This window comes from Triticum dicoccoides, chromosome 2A (assembly GCF_002162155.2).
Source record: "Triticum dicoccoides isolate Atlit2015 ecotype Zavitan chromosome 2A, WEW_v2.0, whole genome shotgun sequence".
In the NCBI taxonomy this organism is placed as follows: domain Eukaryota; kingdom Viridiplantae; phylum Streptophyta; class Magnoliopsida; order Poales; family Poaceae; genus Triticum; species Triticum dicoccoides.
In genome coordinates, this window is record NC_041382.1 from 783,038,902 (window position 1) to 783,059,773 (window position 20,872).

Sequence of the window (20,872 nt, forward strand, 5' to 3'; positions counted from 1 at the left end):
GCATTAAATACTTCCCCCTGTTGATACATCGTTCCTCTCGTATAGTGAGACTACACTTTTTCCCTTATATGTTGCTTTTCCGCAAGATTTTTCATTCTTAAATTTGATTTTGGCACCATGTATGCACTACAACAAAACATGTCAGTAGGCACGTTTTTTCTAAGACGCTTTTATATTCGTCCCTATACTGAAAGCATCATGTATGTAGGCATGCTTTTTGAGACGATGTAAGTACTGTCACAAATCTTAATTTTAGGATATATATCATTTATTATTTTTTACATGTGTAAATAGCTACAGACGATTTTTGAGACATTTTAGGATACATGAAAGAGTTTAACAAATAAATAATAAAACCAAAGTATTTTTTTGCAGAAAAAGGAAATTACGGGGCCCATCTATGCAGTAAAACGAGCCCACGTACCGAACTCAGCGCGCGCCCTCCTTCACCTTATCCGCCGCCACGTCCTGAGCCGCCCATCTATGCAGCCGACGACGACGGGCTGGCTCCTCCTCCACCCATGCGCCCCTCCCAATCTCCATAGCCTCCAACGACCAAATCCATCTCCTGCCTCCTGGAACTAGTCCTGCCAGTGCGCCGCGTCCGCCGCCGGTGAATGCCCTCCGCAAGGACTGCCCCTAGCCCCTCTGCTCCGGCGCTCCTCGGTCGTCCCCGGCCCTTTGCCTGGTCGCTAGGGACGTGCTGCTCCACGCCTGCTCCTGCCGGGGGCCGCCGCCTGCCGCGCCGGCTCTGGCGCTTTGCTCCGGCCAATCCCGGGCTGCTCGCCTGCTCGGCAGGACTCTGCCGCCCAGGACTTGCTGTCAACAAACAGCAAGCAGGCTGGGGTATTTTCTGAGAAAGCTCTCTTTTGTTCTTCCTATCAGTGTATGATGAAAATGAAATTAAACTTGAACTGAAAAATTCTGTATCAGAGTATATGCAGGGGACTGTGTATATGTATAACATATTGTTGATTTGGAAGGGAATGCATTTTAATATCAATTTCATTTAATGTTGTAGAAAAAGAAGAGGAAGATATATTTCATTGCAAGTTTCAACACCCAGTGTTTCAGTTGGACTGAATCAACTCCACAAATTGGAACAACCATAGATTGGACCACCGCCTTTGGCTTCAAACAACCCGCCTTCAATCTCAACTCGAGAAAGTACCTCTTTTGTATCCCATACTCTTTTTTTGAAGTTTTTGGCATGTTTTTATCTATTTTGTTGTATCATTAAGAATTGAGTTTAAATTCTAGAGAGACATACCATTTGTCCAAAAGTATCAAGCATTGGATGTAAAGTGGACAACCTATTCGGTACTGAAACAATATGTGTAGCATGTATGAAGCTGAATCATGCTTATAACACTGAAGAGCACAGTAACTTCCATAATGCAAGTAAGTAGCTGCAATCTTCCAGGATTTTTTATAAATAAATCAGCAACATGCCACTCACCTAAGTTGTCTTTTCAGCGTATCCTACCATGCGCCAATGAGGGAAGTGGTAGTGTATCCTAAAAATCCCCTTTTCCTGAAGCTGTAAACACATGCAGCAACTGATCGTGTGCATTAGAATGCACTGTTTGATAATTACTCTCTTAGGCCCTGGTTGCTAACTTTGTAAAAATATGCAACCGGCTACCCTTCAACAATTGCAAGTCACTTGGGAACTGTTTGGTTTCCAGCCAAATGTTGCCAGACCTATGGTTAGGCACACATAATTTCTGAGGTGAGTGAGTGTTTGGTTGGCTGACACAGTTGTGGCTTGCGACTTTACTAGTCACATGATTAAGGAGTATATTTTGGCCACACTTTTGTGGCAAGCCACACTCTGTCCCGAGGGGTAACAATTACTACTTTTGGCTTAGTTGTGGCAAAGTAAGCTTTTAACCAAACTAGGGTGTTAAATTGGTCTTAAGTTTCAATCTAGTATTGTAGATCATCACATATGTTCTCTGTTTCTTGTTCAATGATGTCTTATCTGACTCGTTAATCAGTCCAACTTAATATCCTTTTTCCTGTTATCCTTAGAACAAATATATATGACGTGTATGCAGTGCAGCCCACTAATTATTTAGATTGCATTGCAAACGCCCTTTTATACATGCTTTTCATTTTTCATTCAGGTGGCTGCACATATCCTCCAGGTTTCTGTAATTGGGAAGGAGTGTATTTCCAGTATGGTGATAATTGTATATATAATAATACTGACTGTGATCATTGGCCTTTTTTTTACCTTCTGTTGTACCTTGATTTTTGTATATGGTGCTTACCTGAGATGCACAAGATCATCAATAACACGATGATATAAAGCAGGAAATTAACACAGTTTTTTAAAGCACCCTATTATATGGTTTTTATGCTCAGTTTGGATACTTAGATAGTCCAACAATCTTAGTAGTTTTGCAGAAGGAAAGAAGTCCCTACAGCGATTAGAAAGAGTAAATATTTCTAGATAATTGAAGGCCCTGCATATATAATATCAATCATATGTCCTGTTTTATATTTTTGTTTGTTCATGTGGTGTGTGTTTCCTTTCGATGTAGCCAGAGTTGGGATTAGGGGGAGAAAGATGGCAGCATATGTGAAATTGTATTGAACTGAGTGGCGTCTTTGCATAATAGTTAAACCTACAATGGCACATTTCTTTTGATGTTTTTCAATTCAAGGTTGATGAAATATTTTAGGATCCAATCATTGAAGTAAAATATCTATGTATTCCATGCTTTTCTTGCAAAAAGATTTGAATCAGCTTCCATCTCTTAAATAACACATGTAAAGTTATACACTGACATATTTTTTTTGTTTCATTACTTCGGCATATCAAAGGGCGATGGATCGAGGTTGGGTGAGTCAACCAAGAGCTAGTGCTGCTTACAAAGATGGTGTCGAGCAATTTCTGTCTTTTGCATTCCATGATGTTCCGGCTGGTGATAGAATTCTCTGTCCTTGTGTAAATTGCCGAAATAAAGCTATGCAGAGTTATGATGGAGTGAAAACTCACTTGAGATGTGATGGTATTCTTCAAGGTTACACTAAGTGGGTTTGCCATGGAGAGGATTACAGTGAACCATCATTTGCATTTGCTCATGTATCAGATAACAGTGGCAATTTTTCTATTCCTGGCATCCCAAGGAATGTTGTTGGAGAAGGCAACCATGGAAGGATGGATGACATGCCAGGACTCTTAAGTGCTGTCTTTGCTATGGCTAATAGTTGTTAATCTTTATCAAGCACATCTGATGGTGAATTAGATGGCGTTGAATTTGAGAATATGGTACCTAATTCAGTTGAGGATGAGAATGCAGATGCTCAAACAAGGAAGAAACCTAATACGTATGCAAGCTTCTTGGAGGATGCAAACACGGAGTTATACCCTGGATGTAAAGCATTTTCTAAGTTGTCATTTCTCATCACCTTGTATCACATGAAATGCTTACGTGGATGGTCACAAGAATCATTTACAACGCTACTTGGTGTTTTGTCTGATGCACTTCCACACGCACAACTACCAAAGAAGTATCCGTGGCTTAGGCCTTGACTACGAGAAAATTCATGCATGCCCCAATGATTGCATGCTTTTCCGAGGTGAACGAGCTGATCAAGAGTCTTGCCATGTGTGTGGCAGCTCGCGTTGGGTTACAAATGAGAAGAAAGACTCCCAAGCTAAATCTGTATCTAAGCAGAAGAAGAAACTAGCCAAGGTGTTGCGTTACTTTCCTTTGATACCGAGGATTCAAAGGCTCTTTGCAACAAGAAAAACATCAGATGACATGCGTTGGCACGATGAGGGTCGTACTAAAGATGGAAAGATACGACATCCAGCTAATGGGGAGTGTTGGAAAGATCTTGATGCTAGATACCCCAGTTTTGCTGCTGATCCTCGTAATCCGCGCCTTGGCATTTCGAGTGATGGATTTAACCCTTTTCGGAGTATGAGTTCAAAACATAGTACTTGGCCAGTGATGCTTATCCCGTACAACCTACCGCCTTGGATTTGCATGAAAGAAACATCTCTAATTTTATCGATGATCATTCCTGGACCAGCTTCCCCTGGGAATGACATTGATATATATTTGCAGCCACTGATTGATGAGCTCTTACAGTTATGGGATGGTGTAGACACATTTGATGCTTCCTCGCAAGAGATATTTCCACTCAAGGCTGCACTATTATGGACTTTAAATGATTTTCCAGCATTAGCTTACCTGTATGGTTGGAGCACAAGTGGTAAATATGGGTGTCCATCATGTGGTCCTTCTACAAGATCATTTCGCCTGAATAAGAGTATGAAACTTTGTTATATGGGTCACCGTCGCTGGTTACCACAGGGTCATGTATTTCGAAACCGAAGAAGGCGGGAATTTGATGGCACTAAAGAGACAGAATTGGCACCGACAAGTATGAGTGGTAGTTCAGCTTTGAAAATGTTGCAAGGCAGAGTGTTTGTGTTAGGCAAAAAAGGCAATGTAGCAAAGAAAGCAAAGGGCGGAAAGAAGGTCAAAAACAGTGAAAAAGAAAATGAAAAGAATCAAGAACCGAAGCGTAAAAGGAAGGCAGACAACAAGAAGTCAATTAAGAACCAAGGTAAGCCTGAGAAGAAGCCTGAGGATTGGTTCAAAAAAAATCAATATTTTTCAACTTGCCATATTGGGAACTTAACAAGTTAAGGCACAATCTCGATGTAATGCACATAGAAAAGAATGTGTTTGATAATTTAATTGGAACGTTGTTGGATATTGATTCTAAAACAAAGGATGGCCTTAATGCACGGCTTGATTTGGCAGAAATTGGTGAAAATGGAATTCGACATAATCTTCATCCTGCTGTAGATGATAATGGAAAAATAGTATTGCCTGATGCACCATTTACTATGTCTAGAAAACAACAAGAAATACTTTGTTCAGTGATGCACAATATTAGGACCTCCGATGGATATGCATCAAATTTTTCTAGGCATGTCAACATGAAAGATTGTACAATCTCAGGTCTCAAAAGTCATGATTGTCATGTTATTCTGGAAGATATTCTTCCTCTAGCACTTCGATCCTGTTACCCACACAAAGAGGTCATGGAAATAGTTATCGGGCTGTCTAATTTCTTCAAGAAACTATGCTCGAAAGTCTTAGATGTCTCTAAGCTTGACGAACTTCAAGAGAGTATTGTGATGACACTTTGCAATATGGAGAGAATTTTTCTTCCATCATTCTTTACTATCATGGTGCATCTAATGGTGCACTTGGTTGACGAAGTTAAACTTGGTGGTCCAGTGCACTATCGGTGGATGTACCCCCTAGAGAGGTATGGCACTTTAACTTTGATTTTATTTAATCTTCAATAGTTTTGAGAAGTAACATCTTGCTTAATTAAATTTAGATCATTTGTTCGGCTGAAAGCACTTGTGCGCAATAGAGCATTTCCTGAAGGTTCAATTGTTGAAGGGTATCTTGCCCAAGAATGCTTGACCTTTTGTTCAAGATTTCTAGAAGGAACTACACGTTTTACAAGACCATCAAGAAACCCCGATCCTTCAGACAAGATAAAAGATTTGTACATGTTCCATAGTGCTGGTGAGCCAATTGGAAAGGATGTCCCAGTTGGGCAGTTTAATAGCCGGCTTCTTATTCAAGCGCATCGATATGTCTTGCGACATTGTGATGAGCTTGCAGATTTCCGCAAGTATGTATCACTTCTATCTTTAATTAATTTGTTTACAGTTTGCCAAGAAGTTCATATAATTTAATTGTTACACTTACAGTGAATTTGTGGCTGAAGAGAATAGCAAATGATGTGACTCAGCTAATTTGACAGAAGCTGATACCACTAAGTTAATTAACGAACACTTTGCTGACTGGTTGGAACAAAAGGTACATTTTACCGTATTCATGTACTCTGAATTATATAGGCACCTGAATTTAACTAATTGAACATACAGGTTTTACAAAGCGATGGATCAACTATTACAGAAAAGGTAAGAGCTTTGGCTGCAAAACCCAACAGATACGGGGTGCTCTACAGTGGCTATGTCATCAACGGCTTCAGGTTCCACACGATGAGTCATGAGTCAGGGCATGTCACACAAAATAGTGGTGTAGTGAACATTGCAGAAAATGGTGTTAGATATTATGGCAGATTAAGTGACATCTTTGAATTGTCATACAATGATTACAAAGTGGTGTTCTTTAATTGTGATTGGTACGATGTCTACCACAAAGTTGGCATTCAAACGGATGAGTTTGGGTTCACTCTTGTGAACAAGTCTCGGAAAATACACACAGGAGATGAGCTAGAGGATGATCCTTTTGTATTTTCCTCCCAAGTGCAGCAGGTTTTCTATGTTCAAGACCCAAAAGCTGAACTATGGAATGTAGTAGTGGAAGTCAGGCCTCGTGATCTTTTTGACATGGGTGTTGACGAATCATCGGATGAAACAGAGTAGAGCATTGTGCTTTTGGTTCAGGCTGAAGTATGGTTAAAGCTCTTTGCTGGTGTGGTTCTTTGCATGCAACTACAATTTTAGTTATGGTTTTGGTAGCGGTTTACAAGCACAAAGTCAGAATGCTTTATTATATATAGTTTGTGGTTGTATTTTTTTCGTACTAATTCAGGGCACAACCCAAGTGTACTTGGTTGTGAATTTTAAGTTGATTCTGTAGAATTTCTGTTCTGGAAATTAAGTATCACATTTGGTTTATTGATTATTCCGACATGTTGCAGTTATCTCATATTGTTATACTATTACATGGCCGAGAAATGTTGAATATACAATTGTGAATTCTTCTTTTTAAGATCATGCCTTAGACACTCGTCTTTTTCAATGTAAGAAACTAGATTTTATCAGACTGATGTTCTTTTGTCTGGCCATTGTAAAATGTGTTGCCACAATGTCACAAGTGCATTTTTTTAATATTGTTGACTATCAGAACTTGGAAGTGGCAATCTGGCAATGCAGTTAGACAGAAACATTCTGTGATATCCATGGACCGAGTCATTTTGTTCGGATTGAAGATTTCTTTTACCTTGCTGGGATCCAAATGGTGGGTCCAACATTACCAAATTTGGCAGCATTTTGCTACCATTTCAGTACCAACTGCCAAATTTAGAACCGAAAATAAAGTGTCCAGAGTTTGATGAAATTTTGACACAAGGACAACCATATGATGGCTACTATTCTATCAAATTTTCATCAAATTTAGAGTCACCGTTTGAGAAAATCATCCATTCTTCATTTTCAGCCAAAATTTGGCCTAAAACTTGAACCAAAAAACAAAGTGTCCAGAAAATAATGAAATTTTTACACAACGACAACCATATGATTATTATTGTGGGAAATTTTCAATGGTTTTGGCTGAACAGAATAAAAAATGAAATTGAAAAACCAATTCACCACCTATTGACAAAAAAATTGAACCCAAATAAGTATCCATATGGATTATGAAATTTTGACACAAGGACAACCATGCTCCGTCTCCTGCTGTGGCGCCTGGTGGCTGTCTCAGTGGTCGTAACAGAGCGGTCGAGCGCCCACGCGGCAGCAAGGTCCAGGTCGTTGGGGACCCATTCCGGTGGCACGTCGCTCTTGATGAACACAAAGCAAGGAGCGGCATTGCGCCAGCCGTACCGCTCATGTTGCCTCGCCGCGCGCTCCTCCTCAAATACGATGGCCCTCGAGCCCGACGCACCGCCGTAACCACCTCCTCCGAGGTAGTGGAGGATGCACCACGCTCCTTCATGATCATGGGTGGAAGCTCCTCCTTTATCGGGCGGCGATTGCGACGTGGCGGCGATGAGGGTCTGTCAGTGCGGGCTCATCCTTCACGTGCAGAGGCATTGGGGGGTTGACTCCCATTTCACGCGGACACACGCACCGGGGACGGTGGCTCCTCCTTCACGCGGGGCCTCCACGAGAAGATGGGCCCGCTTGTTTGCGGTTTTTTGGGAAGAAGTGTGTCCAGACCGCCGAGCAGACCGATACAACACCGTGTTGGACGCCAAAAAACGTCCGCACCGCGCAGTCTAGACTTATGCGGATGGTTTGAGGGTCGGCATTGAAGATGTCCTTAGACGATGCCCTTAGACGCAAAAATCCATTATACATTATAATACAATGGAATTCTACTTTTTCCAGGAGAAAACATTTCACAATGTATGCTAATAACAATAAAAATAGAGCACGTGACCTGGCCCATTTTTTGGTTGTTTGTGTACAACAGAAATAAATAGGCTTTTTTCCCTTATTCCATTTGGAGGAAATCATTTTCCCCTCAATTTTTTTGGAGGAAATTATTTTGGCATTTGGGGCAACTATTTTCCATTTGCCGCCAGGAAATAGCGCGCCAGCGCTCTTATTATTGAAAAAAATGACCATCAATCACTCCGCCACGCCGCCCTCTCTCCACTTCTCCTCGCCCACGCCGCCATCTTTCCACTTCTCCTCTTCTTCCACTTCCTAATCCATCCCAATCCATCTAATGGGATCCCTCCAATCCGTTCGCTGATGTGCATCGCCTCAATCACATGAACGGGGATCGATTGGCTTGGTGGGCGGACTGACGGGGACTCGGCGGGCGGGCGGTCGGGCGATTGGAGGCCGTGGAGGTCGGGACAGAGACCCACTAGTGTGTGCGTTGGGGCCAACGGCGGCGATTGGGCGGGAAGGTCGCAGGAATCGTCTGCTGCAACGAGCAAGTTCCTCCCCAACCTACAGGTGGATTAAGCAGAGCAAGCACGAGTACATCCATCCTGCCTAGGGTAGCTGCGCCCCAGGTTCGTATTGGTCCTCACCATTGTGACGTGCTCTCTCAAGTCTTGGTGCAGAAATTACTGAGATTCATTGACCTTTAGATTGATTTCTTGTGGCTTAATCGGTGTGAAGGTTTGCTGTCCAGTTGTGCAACCTGCAGGAGCTCTGCTCCGTGGTAGGAACAGAGTAACTAGTAACACCCATTAAGCCACATCGCACATAGGTACTAGTAGCACAAATATCCAAAAACTATGTTAGCAGAACCATTTGGGAAGAGTCCCATCCCAATTGTTTTTTTTGTAAACTGTTTGGGTGAGCAATTGTTTTTGTAGTTCTGTAGTCTGTACTAGTGAAACCACTTAACTGCTGATTGTTCTTTCAGATTGTTCATGTGCTGCTTTGCATTAACTTAACTTTTAGGCAGAATTAGATCTCGTTGCATGCTTGATATTGGTGAAGTATCTAGTGGAAATAGGTACTCAGTGAAAATCTGAAAATTCCTACGTGGACCCTTAGATCTGTAATGAACACCACCGATTAAAGGTGGGATCCTTAACCATCCACTTAAGCACAATTAGCAGATAACCCTCTATTCTCTAAGTGATTAGACAAAATCATCTTGGAATTCCCCAACTCCGACCTAAGTCTTCCCCGTCCCATGGCCTGCTGCCACAGGGAACCCCGAGACTTCCTGCAGCGACGAGGCCCGAGGCGAGGCGGCCAGAACCTCTGTTATCTGAAGAATTGTACCTCAATTATCTAGTTGTCTGAAGAAACGTTCAGCACAACCTCTGTTCTCTGAAGAATTGTACAAATGCTGAAGCTTTTGCACTGAGATTTATTGTTCTGTTACTGCTACAGCTATTCAACTCCCGTGTAGTTTTTGATGCTGATGAATATACTGGAAAACCTGAAGCATCTCGCTGCAGATTCTGTCATGGCCTCAAGAGACATCAATGTACTGTGTAGCCGCTTTCCTAACTGCATCTTCCATCTCGCTGGTACAGGAAGTAACATAGTGCATTGATTTAGTTGTGCTAACTTGGTCATCGGGGCTTTGTAATGTTTTGCTGAGGCTTGACCCTTTGTTTATTTCTAATCTTGCTTGTAAAGATTGTATACTGAGCTCATGTTTTGCAAACTGAAAATCTGAAGCATCGCGTTGTAGATTGTGTCATGAGCTCAAGAGACATGAAGGTGATGTGTAGCCATTTGCCTAACTGAATGTTCCATCTCTCTGTAACAGTGTACGAGTTAGCTACGCTAGCTGTAGACTTAAGGCATTTTCTCTCTGTACATGCCATGCCGCACTGAACTTTTGGTTGATGTCTGTAGTTTTTGTTAATTTGGCAGATTAACGATGGCGAGGATACCAAGACGACTTCGGGACTTGAACCTTACAATGCATGATGCAGAACATGTGCAGCTTGCTGAAGAAAATCTGCAAGGTCCTCCAGAGATTGATAATATAGTACCAGGAAGATCTCATGAACCCACAAGCCAAATCAAGATAATTTGTAAGTTTCCATGACTAATCTTCTTTGGAATGAGGTTTTTATTATACTGGTTTCTGACGTGTTGGGATATTCATGCTTGCAGGGCCAAATGGAGAGACGCGGCAGATTGTGGGGGAATTTCGGCTGAAGAATTTATCCCAGGTACATGGAGGAAAGATAATTGTGGAGACTAACGAAAAAGGTGTTCCGAATGAAAGGTCTAGTTCCATTCTTAGTAGCTATCTTAGCGACGTTGCAGAAAACTCCACATTTGCACCATGAACATTCCAAGATGGGACAATGAATTATTTGTCCAGAGAAAGAACAACATGATCAAGGATGTAGAGGTACATCATCACATACATCTTTTTTTGATGTATCATCACATACATCTTTATTGTCATTTCACATGAAACAATTAAATTTACTTTGTTGAAGGAGAAATTTGTCTATCCATCTGAGACAAAGCAGCTTACACGAGACTGGGTCCTAATGACTGTTTGCAAAAGATGGAGAGCCTACAAATCTCGCTTGAAGAAAAAATATTTCAAACGAAAAGAGAGGTCTCTCCAGGAAATTATTAGTGATGTTCCAATAGGTGTTAATAAGCATCAATGGGAGACTCTAGTTGGAATGTGGTGCCAGGATTCACACATGGTTATTATCTCATCCTGTCATGCTCAAACTGAACTCCAAAATTAGTTTGCTAACATTACGTGTCTGCATCTAATTTGTTTGCAGAAGTTATGCGAGAAAAATACAGAGTGTGCGAAGCAACAGAAGAATCCACACACAACCGGGAGAAAAAGCCATGCCAGGCTACAAAAAGAGATGGTGACAACGATACTTTTCATAGTCTTTATTACATGACAAATCAATTATCTTGAAAAATAACTATTAGTGGACCTAACATACTTTGCTGGATAGGAAATCAAAAGGAAAGCACCGATCCACAAGATTGACCTATGGGATGAAGCTCATAAGAAAAAGAATGGCAATTACACAAGCGACAATGTGAAGACAATAATAGTACATTCTACTTATTTTGTCTACAGTCCAACATACAATCTATTCCATAGTATAGTAATGAATTAATAATTATTCCTATTCAATAGGATGCAGCTAATGAGGAGTTAAAAAAAAGGAAAATCGATCATAATGGTAGCCTTTCCATTGACGATTATACTGAAGCCTTTAAAGGTGCACTTGATAAAAGGGCAAAACTTCGAGGTTACTATGATGAAAAGTATTGGAGCGGAGTAAATGTTTCTCAGGGAATAACTTTTGTTGGGAAATCTGATCAAGAAAATCTTCAGTTTGAAGTACGCATGGTGAAAGATAATGTAGAAAATGCCAAAGATGATGTAGAGGATGTCAAAGGTGATGTAAAGGAAGTCAAAGGTGATGTAGGGGATGTTAGAGGTCAGATGGCTATGATTGCTGCATTCCTTGCCAAAAAGTTTCCTGGAGAGATTTGCAGAAATGAAGTGGATTCTCCTACAGAAAATTATCAAGTTAGCATATCAAAAGCAGTTATATTTGTGCAAAGATGAAATTAATGAACACTAATATGCGATTACAATAATTTTATTGCAGGTCACTCCACATGACAGAGATAACAATCTCCAATCTGAATCTTATAATGTTCTTGAACAATCAAATAATGATGTGCAGGAGCCACAAACTACCATGCAGGTAATGTAATGGGTTTTTATGTACTATTTAATGCAGATCCATTCTAATGTCTCAGAACTATTGCTTTAATAGGAATTGCAGCAAACCAAATCAAAAGAGGGTTGTGGCAATGCGCATTTACCACATGAACATGTGATCACTAAGGTGTGTTAACTAACTTGTACTCAATTATCAGTTATCTCCTGCCAGTAATTTTGGGATTGGTTGAACCCTTTTAGTAGTTAAATATTGGAAAGCTATCTTATCATCAAGTTAAAACTTTGTGAAATATTGACCTTTTGGTTTGCAACTGTAACTTGTTTGGGTTCGTATATACCTTCCTAGTAATCTTAACCTACGTGCAAGAACTTATCTAGATTTTTATCAATGATGACGATGACATCTTTTCCTATTAAATTGCAGAATGTCCATGCTGAAAATAATCTTGCAGTGCAGCAAGGTGGCCCTGAACCAAGTTTACGACTTCACCAAGTCACTAACCAGGTAAACATATGCTACATATCTAAATGACAATGATTGTACAAGAGGTTGTCTAATTTTGTATGTAAGTGCAAGGTAAATGACATTATTATGAAACACCAATCCCATTTTGACAAGGTCGTTTCAAAAAATGTCGTGACACCGCTAGCAGATCATAAGTCAGATTCAACCAAGTATTAAAAAATTGTATTGCATACAACAGCAACATGATTTGGCCCGATGGGACCAAAAGTTAGTCACACACATATCATTGCTGCTCCAAGAGATCTCGTATTCAAAGAAACTAATTAATCAATTTTGAATTGATACATGAGTACTAATAAAACACCAAACTTGCATACATGGTCTTTTTGGTGGAAACCTTGGATAGATGTTGAGGAACACCCTGGCCCTTGAATATTAGGTCAATTCTGTTTTTAGTGTATAAATTTACATGACTTGAACTTCATTTGTTTGCTTGCTGCATTCTTGCAAAGTTTTCACAATAAATAATTTTGTAATAAGACTTTAATCTAATTTGAAAGCAAAGTGCGCAACCGAAATTGCGTGTGGAATAAGGCTCCTTACTAACTTCATGTAATGGAACTCTTCAAAACTATCATTCTTGATTATACTTGACCATGTGTATCCTTTCACGCGTATTCCTATTTAATTGCAGAATGATCATGCTCAAAATAGCAATGCAACCAAGCCACATGGTCATCACCAAGTCACAAAGCAGGTACATATAGGCTAGATATCCAGATGACAATGATTATATAATGGATAGTTGGTCCAATTATTTGTGAAATTGTTCTTATTTGTGTAAAATGAAATCTTCTCAGGTTCATCAATAACAAATGTTTCATTTCTTGAAAAATAGGATAAAGTTGAAGTCGTGTTGTATTCGATGAACTTGAGAAACAAAGACAAACTTGTGGCCAAAGGAACTTTAGAGAGTAAAGAGAAAACATATGTGGTTGGAGGAAACATGCTTGGAGTGCAATACGTTGCAGTTCGTGTTCGCGGCTGTACATATCTAGGAGATGAGAAACTAGTTAGACCATATGAAAAATTCCAAACAGTAAGGGATGCTATGGGTTCTGTTATTGCATGGCCTCGCTCACATGTAAGTATGTTCCCATTCAAGCAATGTGTATGCTCCAATCTGCACATGTGTGATATGTTATTTATCAGGAATCTTCCTTTTTTAGGTAAAAATAGTTAAGCCAACCCCTCCAGCACAACCACAGAGCATTGGTATGGTACATTTCTTACAATTTCATCAAAGAATCTCTCTTATCTTGCACTTCTCTATAAACATGTGTTCATGTAAATGTTGTTCTTTCTCCCTTTCAGGGCGGTGAGGATTTGAAAAGTGAGTGCATTAAAGGAGCTAGGAGAGGCTGGGGAGCACTTGAAAAGGGAGTGCACTGGAGGAGTCAGGGGTAGTTGATGAATCTATCTTTGAATGAACAAATATTCTAGATTATGTATAGAATTTAGCTTCATAGACAAAAATAGTTCCAGTCTATAGGATATTTTCTTATTTATTTGCATCATCGCATGTTTCATGTGAATGTTACATATTATTCAGCTGTGAACTCCAAGTACTTTCAGTGGAGACATTGTTCCTGCTAATTAATGTATTGGATGTTATTACTGATCGAGGTTGTCTTCGTATCACAATATTATTTGACCAATCTGCATGTGCAACCATGACATTAAGAATAATTGTATTTGAAACGATGAAACAAATTCGAAATTAATCAAATAATATTTTTTTGCGGGTAATCAAATAATATTTGAAGTAAAATATTCCATTTGTATAAATATTCTTATGTATACTTAGAGACGACTATAAGAGGCGAATGAAACGTGTCTATGACTAGAGACGTAATATGAGCATGCCTAACATAACGTCTCTACATGTACACACGATTTTTGAGCATGCCTAACACAACGTCTCTAAATGTAGACACGATTTTGAAAGTCCCTAGAAAGCGTCTCATGCCATATAAGACACGCTTGGCTAGCGTGTCTATCTGTTTGAGACAGTCCGTGGGGAGGCACTCCAAGGACGCTTTGCCTAAACGGCTCTATAGTTGGCTAGAGATGAAATAAGACGTCACTAGGTATGAAATTGGATGTGTCTACTGACATGTTTTGTTGTAGTGACGTTTTATAACACAAATCACACAATTTCAATTTGTAGAGCTTAGTTGAGTTGGTATTAATTTATCAGTTTCGCTAAAGCACATCTAGATGTGCTCTAAGTATTGCAAATCTAGGTCCTGCATCATTGATTTTACGCTAAGATTCGTGCAAGCATTTTTTTCTTTTTCTCTCTAGTTTGATTGAGTCACTTAGATGTGCAATAACTAGAGCACATCTAGATGTGTCCTATACAAACCCTTAATTTTTTGCATGACATGGTGAAAAACAATGTTACACACCACATCAACCCATGACCATATGTGATTTACATTTTAAAGGCCTTCTTCAATCATGGGGAAGTTGGGCATGCGTTTCATGTGATTTATTTGGGTCCAGAGAAAACATGCCCACAACTTGATCTAATTTAGGCTGTCATTCAAAATGATGACATACATACACTTGGCCTTGGAGTCAAATCGCCCCTGAATTCTCTTTATTTCAGTTGGTTGAGCAGATAAAAGATTGTGTTTTGGATAGCTCACAGCCAGCATATATAGACAGTCTATGATGTACATTAAAGTTAACGATGTTCTTTTGAGAATGGATGTACTTGATAACAAATAGTTAGACATATGAACCATGAAACAAAACATCAGACATTAGTTATACTTTTAAACAAGGTAAATACAACAATTGCATGCGACTTTGTAGTATTGGTTAACAAAAAACGGCCACAACTGCATCTAAACACTAGTACAGTAGGCTCCATTGCAAGTGTGGAAGTCTAGCTAGATTCTGGAGACTGTAGATATGTGAAAGTTCTACTAGGAGATGTCTGCACTTTGTAAACGACACTCCAACTGCTTAATTAATATGGGTATTTGTATAGGGGCATGTTGATTCAATGTACAAGCCAAGAAGTAACTATGGTCTTCTAACTGTTCGTGAACCAAACAAGGGGTGCCCTATCTTGGAATGCCTCCCTTGCATACGGCCCAGCATGCTTCTTCCAATGTGGACCTACAAACCATTCGACAGCCGCTCCCCCAAGCAAGCCTCCCAACTGCATCATGCAAATCAATCCAGGTAAGCTAATGAAGCATTTTGTTATTTTTTGTTGCCAAATGATGAAATCAATTATGTTGAGAGTTCATTACGAGACCTACATGTCCACAGTTGTCAATGTCATGCTTTAAGAAGAGGCCAATTGCCTGCATGCCAAACAAAACATATGAAATCCATCTACAGACGGAATGCAAAATTTTTCTTGGCAAAAACAGCAACAAATTAAGATAAAAATAAAACGAGTAAAGACTTAAATCAGTATACGGACCAGATTAATGAGAACCACAAGTGCAATATCCACTAGAGTTTCATTTGCCTTCTCCACAAACTCCCGGTGCCTCCACATATAAACGGCTTTTGCACCAATCTGATCATCAAGATAAAGGTTCAACCATGATCAATGGTGAATAAGTCCTAAATAAATTCATTAGGGATGTAAGATAAATGGACATACCAATCCACAAATAGCACCGGATGCACCAATAGAACGTGCGGGGTTAAACCAGTAACTCATCAGCGAACCTGTTACATAGTTTGTTAGTTACTATATCATTGAAAAGGCTCGCACACATTCCATTAATTTGTCAACAAAATATGAGTAAGATACAACAGAAATCCTACCATTGAAAATTTCTCTTGAATGGGAATCTAATGATATACATTTTATGGACACAACTCTTATTTTCTTGACCAGATTAACAATCAAAGTGTTTCCTCAGAAATGTGTGCGAGCCTTCTAAACTCAAACGGAGGGAGTAAGAAAATCCAGACCTGATAGTGCCGAGGTGCAATAAATAGCTAGAAATCTTCTAGTTCCGGTAACCTCTTCCACCATAGGCCCAAGCTCCTCCAAAGCGCGATTGTTATTCTGCATATATATGATGATAGCTAGCAAGTCAGCGATCGCTTTAATTCGGTAGAACTGAAAACCAAAAACAGGACCATCGAACACGTACAGCAAAGTGAGTAAAATCCTTATGCAGAACGGCTGCTGTTGCCAGACGCCATATCTCCCCCTTTTTTTATCAAGTCGTTGTTCTGCGATCCATGGTGAAATGATGGTCACATTAGTTTAGCAGTAATTAATTAGTTAGTGAATATATACCCCACAAAATAATTGTTACTGAATATATAGATATAAAGATAGGTAGGTGCACTGTAATTTACTCCCTCTGTAAAGAAATATAAGATCGTTTATATCACTATGATCTAAATGCTCTTATATTTTTTTACGAAGGGAGTATTTTTCAACCGATACAGAGAGCGTGCACATACCTTAGCTCCCAGCATACATAGCTTTCGTTTTGTTGCTACGTCCACCAGGAAAACAGATTTTGTTATACCCAAACAAAAAAGGACTGGAGGGAGTGATTTCTCTGACACGGACGCGACCTCTCACAACGCAGGCATTGAACCGGCGCGCCGACCAAGAGGGCCGCACTCGCTGGAGGCCTAGCTGAGCACGCCTCCTCGCCGCGTGCAACCAGCTTAAGACTGCCCCGCCTGCCTTCATTGAATCCGCGCGTGTGTCGGCAACACATCCTTCCGCGAGCCGACAGGCATTTTAGAATACAAAAAATGACTAAAATATAATTAATTTATGCATGGTCTTAACTTGTTGTGCTTGCACTGATAGCAGGAACTAGTAGAGGATTTTCTTTATTTATAACCCTCCTCACATTTTTTTGGCTTTGAAGTGAATCATGGTTGTGGACATTATGTATGAATGTGCAGATATCTGTGAACAGGAGTTTGATGTGGAAGTTGAACTTGGAATGTCGGGCTTGCGCGTGAACTATACCATGTCCAATGCTTTCTCTGTTATTGTTTGGAAAGTAATTGCTGTTATTACATGACCCAAAAAAACCATTTTGTGCCACGTCAGTAAATGCACGGACATCACAACAGGCATGCTGACTGGATAAACATTTGAACCTAGCTATTATGAAGGAAATTTTGTATTGACAACAGTTTTAGATAGCAGGAGACACCTAGCCTGCTCTGCCTCTGCTAGCTTATTTCTGGCTTCTTCCATCTCTTCTTTGGCTTGGGTGAAGAGAGCATCTGATTGCTCTTTTCGCTTCTTCAGGAACTCAGCTACATTCTCAAGGGCTGTTGCCCGCTTTCTTTCAGCCTTTACTAATGCCACGAGGACACGAATAGCTGACGACTCCACCTGGCTTGTGTGTAATCCAGCATCATCTAGGAATTTGCACCTTGTGTCTAATCCAGCATCATTAGAGAACTGGCACCTTGTGTGTAATCCAGCCTCATTTTGGAAACATGATCTCGAGGTTGACCATACTTCCCTCCTCGCGGGAACTGCATCCTGACATGAAGTTACTTCTTTTTTAGATCAATACTAAGAGCAACCTAGATCCATTTAGTAGAAGCCAGATAAACATAACTCAGAGAAGTGAATTCAAAAGGAAAAAATAAATAAAAACAGACTACAAGGTGAGAACACCCACTTCCTACATCAAGCTAAAAGCAAAAGCATTAGGACGATTAAGACTCTTCTTATTACACATCGAAGAACACCACGCTTAAGAGAAATAGAAACTACAACATATACACATCGAAGAACACGAGGCTACACGAAAGTAATTGAAAGGGTGTTACTTACCAAAGCTCGTTTTACAGGTTCGGTGCAGCTCCTCTTTAACTTGCCACGCTCCTTGAAGATGTCCTGAATATCCCGCGTTTGGTCTTCATTGCTCCTCTGCATGTTCGCACTCGTGGTTTTAAAATCTCAACATGGCAAGAAAAATATACTACTAGTAATACTCGCGCATCTTGTGGGCAACATTAAAGCACTCGTCTGCCATGTTAGAGCAGCTCCAACAAGATAAACTACTCATACAAATGCATCTTGATGCGTGCAACACATGTGCATTTTGCTAGTTCTAAAAACCTTTCCACATTTGCCACACTACTGGTTGCAGATGAAAAACCTACCCAAGCACAGCGCGATACAGGAGCGACGCACAATTACAAGCTGATATTCTGTTGGACAATGGAGGCTATAACCAATTACTTTTACGGGAACAATAGCACCCAGGAAATTTGAAGGGTAGGTATGAACAAAATTGGAACTACACATGTACTGCTAAGTGATTCAATACACACATTACCAATCGAGGAGGAGAACGATGGTCGCGGCGGCCTCTGTGAGTCATGGTCGGCAACGGGAGTTAGTTCATTGTCCACGACGGTGGTACTTCTGCGCTTGGCGTCGGCTTCCGGGAAGCAGATCCGAGACCGTGGAAGACGATGCCGGGGAAGAGGCTCCATGTACGACGACGACGGTGGACCGGCTCCAGTGCCGCGTATGAGGTCGTCGATGAGGCAGATGCACTGCGGTGGACGAGTGCGTCGATGTAAAGGGCAGGAGCACGAAGGCTGCGGTGCCGTGGAGAAGTCTATTTTGCGGTGGGGATAAAAATTGGGGAGTATTCAGGTGTACTACTCTGGGTGCCGGGGTGGGGTTGGCTGGGTAGGGTGAACCTGAAGTTACGAAAACAGCCCCCTACCAAGCATCATCCGTAGGCCTGTTCCGAAGGCTATGATGGTAACTTCCCACTGCTCGAATCAGGGTCGCGGGATATTTTCCCGCCGACCTCAAAATTTTGTGACACTGGACTCCCCGTGTGGCGTGTTGAGTGATTCGGCTAAGCAACTAGCGAGTAGTAGTAGTAAACTCTGCATATTAGGTTTGACCGAAGTCAAACTTCCTAAAGTTTGACCAAGTTTATAGAAAAATATAAACATGTACCATAACAAATATGTATGATGTGAAAGTACATTCAATAATGAATCTAATGGTATTTATTTATTATTGTATATGTTAATATTTTTTGTTATAAGCTTTCTGAGAGTTTACAAAACTTGACTTTGACCAATGCTAATACGCGGACTTAAATAAAAACGGAGGGAGTACACATTTGTTTTCTTAGTTTGTAGTGAACTAATCATTTGTTGAAATTGTGAAATAAATATATTAGGCTATTGACTTCTAATGTAATGGTCTATACAATTCAATAGTTACAATCATTGTCGAATCCCAAGATGTATACGAGGTCTATAGTACTTCACAACATGCTCAAACTCACATAATCCGAGTCAAATGAGAATCTAAATGCATTTCATAGTTATTACTTTGTAGGATGCAACAAGAACAACCATAACTCTACATCAGCCATTATAGAAGCAACATTTTGACATATCCCAATGTGTGAATGAAACATGCAGAGAGAGCTTTTGAAGATGGAGCAGATAGGGCGGGAAAGATTGTATGTATGTGGACGAGAGAGTAGGAGACAAACCTAACGAGACAGAGAGAGAGATAGAGAGAGAAAGAGAGAGGAAGAAGTTAGGTCTGTGAGAAAGATGCATACATGTAATATACATGAGATGCATGTGCATCTGTATTCTGTATACGTGGAAGGAGAAGAGACAACATGTTTGATGAGAGAGCAGGAAAAACATGGACGAGAGGGGAAGGATCTCGTGGGTTGAGGGATTGACAATTTTGTGCAGGGGAGAGAGGGATTGGTAATTTTGTGCAAGAGAGAGAGAGGGTGGGGGGAGGAGTCAGTCAGCCATCGTCACATCACCCTGCTTCCAAATGACCCCGCATTCTCTAGCGTGGTGTGGTCGCCGTCTTCGATCTGCTCGTTGCCCTCTTTGAATATTGAGGTGTTGTGCATGTTGGGGTGCAAAGAAGCACAAGCGAGAGTGGTCGCTGTATAACCTTGGATGGGGATGAATTGTGTGCTCGGGGGAGTGTGTGTGTGTGTGTGTTGTGCTGCGTGTGTCTCTCTCTGTATGTGTGTGTGTGTGTGTCAGATATTGAGAGAAAACAAACCTAAGGAGAGAAATGGGTATTCACGAAGAGATTGTGCGGGCCTTGAGGTGGGCAGGGGCCGGGTGAGGGTGTCAAAATGTGCGCGTTGATGCATGTGTTGCATGCGACCGTGCGAGGGACGGACGAATCGAGAGAGATGGTTGTTGTGTTACGGATGCTCCTCTCTCTGTCTCTCTCTCCCTCTCTCTCTCACACACACATACAAGAAAACTAGAAGATCGTTCTCTCATGTATACACAACGTATCGGCATCTGTCTATGTCTCACTCATGCACAATCATTTGCACATTCACACCTCTCTATGTCTGTATCACACACACACCGTCTCCACATTGCCCTTCTGCCACAACACACATATGGACACATACACACGTTCTCTCTCACTCAC

The 20,872-nt window shown here is 40.8% G+C and overlaps 1 protein-coding gene and 1 long non-coding RNA gene across 7 annotated transcripts; both read left to right on the plus strand.

Annotated features, from left to right (window-relative positions):
• The first annotated feature begins 456 nt into the window (after window positions 1-456).
• Window positions 457-6,697, plus strand: LOC119357291. 6 transcript variants are annotated; one of them, XR_005172189.1, is made up of 7 exons: window positions 457-846; window positions 1,022-1,167; window positions 2,130-2,186; window positions 2,833-5,304; window positions 5,380-5,682; window positions 5,762-5,870; window positions 5,939-6,697. XR_005172189.1 is itself a non-coding variant. In XM_037624285.1 (4 exons), the coding sequence occupies exons 2-4, from the start codon at window positions 4,691-4,693 to the stop codon at window positions 5,790-5,792; spliced, it is 948 nt and encodes a 315-aa protein (XP_037480182.1). In that variant the 5' UTR covers window positions 457-846; window positions 1,022-4,690; the 3' UTR covers window positions 5,793-6,697. The 6 variants fall into 6 exon arrangements, 1 of the variants encoding a protein (XP_037480182.1); XR_005172188.1 differs by having other exon boundaries at window positions 2,130-2,181; XR_005172186.1 differs by having other exon boundaries at window positions 1,261-5,304.
• A 3,824-nt stretch (window positions 6,698-10,521) lies between these two features.
• Window positions 10,522-11,054, plus strand: LOC119352524. The gene is made up of 3 exons (XR_005170190.1): window positions 10,522-10,589; window positions 10,681-10,899; window positions 10,984-11,054. It is a non-coding gene; the product is annotated as an uncharacterized LOC119352524 (long non-coding RNA).
• The last annotated feature ends 9,818 nt before the right edge of the window (window positions 11,055-20,872 follow it).

Excerpts from the sequence above, each read along its gene's own strand:
- LOC119357291 (XM_037624285.1), top strand. The coding sequence starts at position 4,691 with ATGCACATAGAAAAGAATGTGTTTGATAATTTAATTGGAACGTTGTTG. Across the intron at positions 5,305-5,379 it reads TGGATGTACCCCCTAGAGAG|ATCATTTGTTCGGCTGAAAG; the intron begins GTATGGCACTTT and ends AATTAAATTTAG. Across the intron at positions 5,683-5,761 it reads GAGCTTGCAGATTTCCGCAA|TGAATTTGTGGCTGAAGAGA; the intron begins GTATGTATCACT and ends TTACACTTACAG.